The 9188-nt window shown below is 39.2% G+C and overlaps 1 protein-coding gene across 1 annotated transcript; it reads left to right on the top strand.

Annotated features, from left to right (window-relative positions):
* The first annotated feature begins 941 nt into the window (after positions 1-941).
* On the top strand, positions 942-2198 carry LOC119775680 (pleckstrin homology domain-containing family F member 1-like). Its single transcript, XM_038273742.1, has 2 exons — positions 942-1233; positions 1322-2198. The coding sequence occupies exons 1-2, from the start codon at positions 990-992 to the stop codon at positions 1789-1791; spliced, it is 714 nt and encodes a 237-aa protein (XP_038129670.1). The 5' UTR covers positions 942-989; the 3' UTR covers positions 1792-2198.
* Positions 2199-9188: the final 6990 nt, after the last annotated feature.

Raw genomic sequence — 9188 nt, 5'->3', positions numbered from 1 at the left:
CGGAGGAGCCAGGTTTTCCAGTCATGTATATTGAACGTGGGTTTGACTAAATTGTGACGTTTCTGGTCTAGTAAACCAGTCGGCCTGGGCCTAGAATTCAGAGTAACATCAAGAGCAAAAACAGCAGATAAGTCTTAGAAAACCAGACAAGGAATGGCAAAAAAACAAAACAAAACAAAAATCAATCAAATCACTAAGAGGCTTGATGTTAAAACAGACAGTTAACACTCAGGTTATAAAGGAGTGCCATTATACTCCTCTTACACTCCAATCCCAGGTACCAGGCTGCCCATCCATTGGTGCTCCATGAGGACATCTGAAGGAGAAAAGCAGGACCTACATTACACCATCCGGATCCCAACAAATCAGTGACTGATAGTACATTAAAACCTTGACATTGGAGCACATCTCTAAACCAATCATATCTAAACATTTTTTTTTTATCCAGCCTAAGAATCCTCCAACTCACAGATCTGTACTTTTTAATACAGGCTTGGTAAAAATTAAATATTTTATTGTTAAACTTCCACTTCAAAAGAAATGTCTTAAAGAAGCTTTCTCACATCAACAGTTTGAAGGTAATCAAACCTTTTTATACAACCGTGGATGCAAAATTTTCCTTTATCACTAAATATTTGATAGAGCTAGATTTGAGGTCCTCTGCAACCCTGTGGTGTTTAAAGTCACACTTCAACTCTGCAAAAAAAAAAAATTCTTCTTCAAATACTGCATTTAAAAACTGCTTTCAGATTCTGGGAACTACAAAGGTTTTTTTTTTATTTATAGTTGAAAACCTGGCAATCATCTGTAATGTGGTTCTTTTATAGTGTTCCAACCATCCCTGCCAACACCAAAGAGGGTTGCGTGATGCAAGACAACTGTGTTGTTTTTTTAAGCTGCATAACTTCCTTGTAAGTGAAGTATTTAAGAGGATTCTCTCTCCTGCTACCACTCAAACCACACTGCTCCTGCTGCAGAACATCGACACCATGGACACGCTGTCGACTGAAACTCAGAACCGCAAACGGATCAAGGAAGTGGAGAATGCTTTTAGCCCACCGGGGGAGACGCTTTCCAAACCAAATCGTATTCTAGTGGGAGAGGGCAACCTGATGAAGCAGGGTCGCAAGAAGATGGAGCAGAAAGCATTCTTCCTCTTCAATGATATTCTCGTGTATGGCAGCATCCTCATGAACAAGCGCTGGTACAAGAACCAGAAGATCATCCCTTTAAGTGAGTCAATCAAATGCAAACACTGTCTGATACAGAAAAACTGATCATGGTGCAGAGTATTAAGATTGTATAAATATTTTCATTTCAGAGGACATCAAGCTGGAAGACATGGAGGACAGTGATGACATTAAGCACATGTGGCTGATGTGCACGCCTCGTAAGTCCTTTTTTGTCTCTGCCCCCACCTACGAGGAGAAAAGAGCCTGGATGATGCACATCGAGCTTTGCCAGAGCTCCCTGCTGCAAGAGCAAGTCCCGAATCAAAACTTCGACTTTGCCAAATCCTGGATCCCTGACCAGGCTGCTCAGAAATGCATGCGCTGCTTCGTCACGTTCACCACAACAAACCGCCGACACCACTGCAGAAAGTGTGGCTTTGTGGTGTGCAACAAGTGCTCCAAGGACCGAGCCCGAATAAACCACATTGACCCCAAGAAACTGCTGCGTGTCTGCAAGATCTGTAGCAAAACATGCAAGGAAAATGAGATTTCTAGGGCAAGATTTGACAGTGTTGGTTTATGGGGTGATGCTGAAGAGTTATCCAGCGAAGATGAGTAATCTCAGATGAAATTCTCACATAATAAACACACTGTAGTTGTGTAACATAAACCTTGTATCATGTGTCCACTGTTAACTGAGTATGTAAGGTGAAGTATCACAGAGCAGGGCATGTGTGAACTAAAATAGTTCAATGGTGTCCAACAGAGAGAAGTAAGAAACCTGTCATCCATCTCCTATATGTGATATGAAGGTTTTGAAAAGACCTGCAAAGACAAAGAGCAAAATAACCACTTTACAAAGACTGTTGCACTTTTAATCTGTAAATATATTCAACTTTTCCTGCTGCAAAAGGCTTAAAGCCTTAAAAATTATGAAGTATTTTTAAAAGAAGCAATTTATCTGCACTTATGATTGCAAATAATTAGTAGCATTTTTTTTTGTAAATTAAGTCAAATGTAACAATACTGTGATTTTTATTCATATGCTTTTTTTATCTGATTTTTACAGTCAAACAACTCAGACTTGTTGTAAAACTGCTGCTGCAACTTTATCAATAAATAATAAATTCTGTCTGAAGAGTTTTGGCATTTATCTTGTCTATATAAAGTTTTTCTTTTAATCAATATTTTAATGCATCTTAAATTAGACTTAAATTATACATTGTTTTGGGTCAAGCCATGACATATCTTGTGCATTTTAACCAGGTGACAGCAGGGACCCACTTTTATGTTCTGACTTTGGCATTAAATATTCTGGTTCAGCTGGTTGCTTAATACATTCCTAGGAACCTGGCAGCGTTTAAGCTCAAAGTAGAAAATAAATAATACCTTATTTTTATTCAAACAGTCATGGTTGGATGGCAGCATAGTTTATAGCACTGTTGCCTTTCAGCAGGAAGATTGGCACCAGGCCAGCCAAGAAATATAGTTCCTCCAGCGTGTCCTGGCTAACCCTCCTTGTCTCCTCCCAGTTGGACATAAACGGTTTACCTCACCGGTGAGGCGTCTAGGAGGCGTCCTAACCAGATGCCTGAGCCACCTCAACTATATTTATTAGATTTCATTTTATGTGATTTAAGTTTGAACTACTGATTATAAAAATTTGCATTTAGATTTAAACCCCCATAGTAGATGTTTTAAAGAACCACAGTTCCCTTTTTTTTTATGAATTCAGCAAACACAGATAAACCGACAATAATTCACAGCCCTGGCAGGTTTAGGATTAAACAGGCTGTTCTCCACGGAACCAGCTAAGGTGTACTCCAAGTGGCAGGGTAATAAACACACAAGCCAATCCGCAAAGGCTAGAGACCGAAGAATACTGGAAAAGTAAATGGGAGAAAGAAGCATCACATAATAATAAAGCACAGCGGCTAAAAGACCCAAGGGCTCAACAGGCTAACCTCCCTGAGCAAGGTCCAGTGAACATCACATTGGCAGACCTCCAACAGAGACTATTAGGTATGAACAATTGCACAATACCAGGCCCAGACATGATCCACACCTGCTGGCTGAGGAAACCAAATTATTTCCATGTACACCTAGCAGCACAAATGACCTGGCTGTTGAAGACCCACCCTAAATGACTGAACGAGGGCCGAACAGTCCTAATAATTAGAGACCCCCAGAAAGGTCCTAACCAACAACTGGCCCTCTCTTTCCTCAACTTGGAAACTCCTGGCAGGCATTATAGCAGAAATGATAAGTAGGCACATATAGTAAAAGCTGTAAAAGATCAGCAGCACTCTAAGAGCCTTCATTGCACACTCCATGAGGCCTTGAGATGAACTCCAAGCCAATTGCAAAAATCTCTATGAAATATGGTATATACCAATGAGATATTCTTACCCCCTTTCAATTCAGCATTAGCCTGAACCCCCTCACCCAAGTAGTGACCAAGACTGGCTATGGATGTCATGATTTTCTTAAGAGATCTGACCCACATGCAGTAAACCACTCAGAGAACCAGGGTAAAAGTTTTAACAGGTTTATTGATAAGGTCAGCGGGGTTGGATTCAGGAAACTCTGTGTGCTGGTGAACCGGAACTGGAAGAGGGAAGGGAAGTATCAGCGGTTAGTTCAGGAACTGTGAGAACTTTGAGAGATGGCTGGAGAGACAGAGAAAATGGGACTCACATTAGTGGAGAAGACTTTCTTCCCAGAATCCAATAAGTGTGGGTTTATCCAGAGATAAAGACTCATTGGAGGGGGGTTTAGACTTGGTTGGATCCTGAGGAGCTATTGAACGGACTGTCACTTGAAAATCCAGGAGGACTTGAACGGAACTTGTGGAGGTTACTCCCCTACTCAGTGTGAGACTCAAACAATCCTTCCAGGGGAAGAACGCAAAACTTCCAGCTTGCAGGGAGGCTTCCTGCCGAAAAGGCAAAGACAAAAAACAAGGTTAGGCTCAGTGAAAATAAAGACTCAGTTAGACTCAGCAAAACTCAGCTTGGCTAAAGTACCCAAAACTGGCAAACACTCTGGCGTCAAGGTAGTGACAGTCCACCGCTCAAATAGTTCTCTGTAATGAGCCAACCAGCCGCAGGTGTGTGGGGGGAGCAACGAGAACAGGGCGCCACCTGGTGGTGGAGGGAGAGAACAACACAAAAAACACAACCCACACAAAACTGGATTCCTAACAATGGGTACCGACTCAAAAATGGGGCCACTATATGCCACCTCATGTACATGAATGATTTCAAGCTGTCTGCTAAGAGTGAACGAGACATCCACAACAAATCCCATGTTGCTTTGTGAGGACAGCCCTCACAAATCAAGGATAGTGAGAAATAAGAATTCTAGCAGTCCCAAAAATGTATTAGTTGTCAGTTTCCCCTTCTGGTCACCTCTTGAATGTGCATCTCCTTTGTTATCTTTTCTAATTTTAAATAACAACTTGTGTTTAGTTACAGTTATAAAATCAGTAATTAATGCAGAAGTATACAAGGAAATAGTGCATCAATACCAAGCGCAGGTCAGGGCTGGAAATTACTTTGATCTTGCCACCAAGTTAGTGTCTTAAAGTTCTTTGTCAGTATGCAGGTACTCTGCCTCTTTCAACGTCATGACTTGGTGACATATTCAACTAAGACGACATAATATGGTATACTGAACTATTCACCCTCAGGGTGTGGTTTGTTCTCACCAGCTTACATAAAGGAGTTCAGCTCCTCTCATCTGATTAGAGTGCTTATAAATAGCCACAATGAATAAAACAGAAGTGCTTAGGAGATGCAGAAAAGTTAATTCATATAAAAAAAACTAATTTTATTAATAAATTTTATTAATTTTTTTTTACCATAACTAGCTGGTGTTTTTTTGTTTTTTTATAGTTCCACCTCCAGGTAAACTGGGTTTACCTGATTACCTACTTCCCTGAGTGTAGATTCCCAGCACTGCAAAGGCTTTCAGATGTATGAATGACGTCAATCGAACATTTTAAGTATTCTTGTGCAACCTCTTTAAAGATTTGACTCTGTGCAAATGTTATGGTGAATGATCGGATTTCAGGGTTCTTCCAAAAAAAAAAAATAATAATAATTATACAATCCTTTTTTTTTTTCGGAGCTAGAGTTTATGGATATATTTGGATATTGTAAGGTACGTAAGGTAAGGGGCACAGTCTTGAAGTTAGCCTGGTTAAAATCCCCATGAAGATGCCCTCTGTGTGTGCAGACTGAAGTAAAGACACTTGAAAAAACAAGTACTTAAGTACATTAATCAAGTGAATGTATTGAGTGAGTGTAAAATTCTGGAATAATTCAATGGTTTGGGACAAAGTTATAATTTTGATCTAAAGTTCTTTAAGCTACATGAAGTTTTATTATTTTATTACTGTTTGTGAATGGGTCAGACAACATAAGAATAGTTCATCTCTCAGCTCCTTTTATTTATACGCCGTTGGTACTTTTAACTCACAGTTTTATCGTTTTTGAGAAGGGTCGACCCTTTCCTGGACCACAGAACAGACCACTGACCATTGACCAAACTACTAGGACTGAAACGTGACATACTTAAAGTTACCTACAAGAACTGTTTTTTTACTGTGTTTTTTACAGACCGAAGTGCTTGGAGACACTCATGGAGTACCATCTCAGCCATCCCTCAGCAAGAGAAGGTGTTGCTCAAAGTCATCAAAAGAAATTGGTCAGAGCTCATCTGAGTTCATCTTACCTCATCAGGAAGGAACCAAGAAAAGCTACAACAAAGCAAATTAGAACATTGGGCAGAATAATCCCGTCTTGTCTGCTAATTTACACACAGGCAGTCTACCTTAGTCTGGTGTTGAAGACCAGCTGCTCCGGAGACAATGCTCTAAATGTCGCCTTTACAAGGGACCAACATCAGCAGAAAGATGAAGACACCCACCAGAAGATGTGTGATCTTTTAGCGTTTTGGTTATTTATTTATCTATAAAACATGATTGTTAAAGGATAATGTGTTTTATCTTAATGAAAGATTAATATCTTTTGTCTGTTTGGTATTAGTTTCTGAATACAAAAGAAGATACAAGTATCAGAAGGCCACCTGATGGCTGAAAGTAAGTATTGAAAGAGATTATAAACTTAAGGTTTTAACTCAAGCAAAAGTGAAAAAGTACCTTTTTTAAAACTACTTAAATTTTAAAAGTGAAAGTAATGCAGGAAAAAATGTTAAGAACAGATGTTTTGAACCTCATACTGGTTACTGCACTACCGTATTAAATGAAAAGTTTTCCACAATCCTGTATAATAGCTTCTTTATACTTCCTTTTCTTAGTTTTATAACTAATGGCAACAGCATAAAAGTTAACTTTGCATCCTCTTGAAAAACTATTTATTTTGGTATGTGACGAACAACAGGTTGGTGCAGTACCGAGTCCAACCACTAAGACATTAACTCTCTGGATGAAACAAATTATTTGGTTGTTTTTTTTGTTTTTTGTTTTGTTTTTTTATACCAACAGGCCATAATAAAAATTAGCTTAAATAAAAAAAGAAACAAAAAAAGTCTATTTTTTAAATGTCTGGATCTGCTGAAGGTTTCTCTCTGTTAAAAGGAAGTTTTTCCTCTCCACTGTCGCTACAAGCATGCTTGGTGTGAGGGATTGCCTTCCAGTCAATGACTTGATGCAATCAACTGGTTTTCCTTAGATAGAAAACTAATCCGGTTGAACTGTAAAGCACCCTGAAATGATATATGTTGTAAATTGGCACTATACAAATAAATTGAATTGAAATTGAATAGAATTTAACATAAGAAGTAGAAAGTAGAAATGAATGAAAAAAATGTAAGGAGTAGAAGTACAAAATTGTCTAAAAACATCATTACTCCAGTAAAGTATAGAAAGTCAGAATTTCTAATTAAGTAAGGTAACAAAGTATTTGTAAAAGGATGTGAAAATATTGCTTAGAGGAAAATATTGCTTAGAGGAAACTATTTTTACACGGATAAGTCGTAAAGGAATTTATGTGTTCAAAACAAACTTGTGTGAGCAGGAAACCAAAACTGGGCTTGGCTCAGGTTGCTTGTATGTTCATATCCTGCTCTGATGTCAACAGACTCAGACCACAGCTCTTCAGTATAATGCAAATAATGCAGATCTCCTGTATTTGAATTCCCATAACTAATGCGTTGATATTTACAGAAAAAGTTGAATAATTACACTTTCAGCAGCTTTATTGCATAATAGTAATAATATCTGAAACAATAATATTATGCAGTTGATCAATGTGGGGGGAGTGTTGAAGGGAGTGGCGGCCTAGTGGTTAGGGCATAGAGCTTGGAATCCAGCGGTTCTGAGTTTGAGCCCCCCTCCCACAGACTGTCCCTCTGGGTCTCTAAGCATGACCCTTAACCCCACACTGCTCCCAGGGAGCCCCAAGATGGCAGCCCATTATTTTTGTTTAAGAGGCAAATTTTTTAGGATCAGGTCAATTAAGCAATTTAGAGCATTTGGAATGTGTTTAAACCAAATCAATCTGAAAAAGTCACACAGAGAGAAAAGACAATTAGAGGAAATTAATTAATACAATTACTTTGTCTTTGGCGCTCAGACCTCGGCAGGAAACATAGATATTGAATAATATGCAAGAACAGGAGTAAAGAACAGGGCTGTTTCCCCCCCTCTCCAAACTGGTGGTGGAGTGGAGATAGATGAAGTTGGTCAGTCTGTAGACTACTGGTTAGCGAGACGGTATGCTGAGCTTTATGGGGAGATCCAGTGGACTGCGTGAGCTGATACTAGAGCTTCACTCAAGGACCTGGAAGATGGAAGTCCAATTTGAATAACACAGGTTGAGAGAACCTGTCCATGATGAGCAAGCATGAAGCGACAGTGGAGAGGAAAAACTCCCCATTGGGGAGATCCCTCTGGCAGAATAAGGCTCAAAACGGCGGCCTTCTGTCGGACCGGTTGAAATGATGAGGAATACAGTAAGGGTCCGGGTAGAATGACACTCTGATGAAGTTTTAGCTACAATGGTGGAGGCGGGGCTGGAGGTGGGTTGAAACGGGGTGATCTGAATTAAGTCACACAGCGCAAACCACCGTCTGCACACTAGGTAGCAGACGTGTTGTGGATCTGAGGCCTTTTAAGATGAACTTTGAAAGCTGATTGGTTTTCGTGGAGCGGTGGTTCAAAGCTGATTGGCTGTGTCGTAGGCGGATGAAGGCGAGTAATCAGTTTATTCAGTTTAACTTCCACCTAGGCTCCAATTCACAAAGCAAATCCAAGGAGATACATGAAACAGTATTTGGTAAAAGTATATTCTATAAAATTATTTGTTAATCAGAAATCAGTAATTGTTTAGATATTTTTTCTTTACCTTCTATGATCCTTCCTGTGGAAATAATTAGGGAAAGGGAACAATTTAGCCTCCTTTGCTAGGATGGAGCTACTTTAATAGCTTGCAGACATGAGGAGACTTGTTTTAAAGAACTCTGTGGTTATATTTAGCAATCAAATGCTATGAGCATAGCAGGAAACAAACATCATATTAGTGTGTAAAACCTATATGGTTAAAAATACTCCAATACGCAGATCTTTACTTTTCTGGTTGAAACAAAATCTTCTGTTGTTAAGTCCTTAAATCTTTGTCACTTCAACAGTTTGATGACGAAACATGCTTTTAAAACACTGAATGTGAAACTTTCCTATATCATAATCATTTCATACATAAAGCATCATTTTAGGTTCTCTCTAACCCTGGTGGTGTAGAGCTCTAGCGTTATTTCTTCATCCACATACTATATGTAAAAACACCTTTCAAAGCTCAGGGACTGCCAAGGTTTTTAATTATAGTTGAGAACTCGACAAATTTGCATTTAGTTTCAGGGGAAACTTCAAACGTCCCTTCATAAGACTGTGTTCAATATTTTCACCTTCCTGTTGTTTTGTTTTACTGCTTAACTTCCTTGTTTGTGACGTGGGAAGTGCCACTATAAAGCTCTGCACTCTATCTGCTGTTACCA

The sequence above is a fragment of the Cyprinodon tularosa genome, unplaced genomic scaffold, assembly GCF_016077235.1.
Source record: "Cyprinodon tularosa strain WSP-4 unplaced genomic scaffold, ASM1607723v1 ctg89, whole genome shotgun sequence".
Classification (NCBI taxonomy): domain Eukaryota; kingdom Metazoa; phylum Chordata; class Actinopteri; order Cyprinodontiformes; family Cyprinodontidae; genus Cyprinodon; species Cyprinodon tularosa.
Note: the sequence above shows the minus strand (reverse complement) of the source record. Positions and strands in the feature narration are given on the sequence as shown.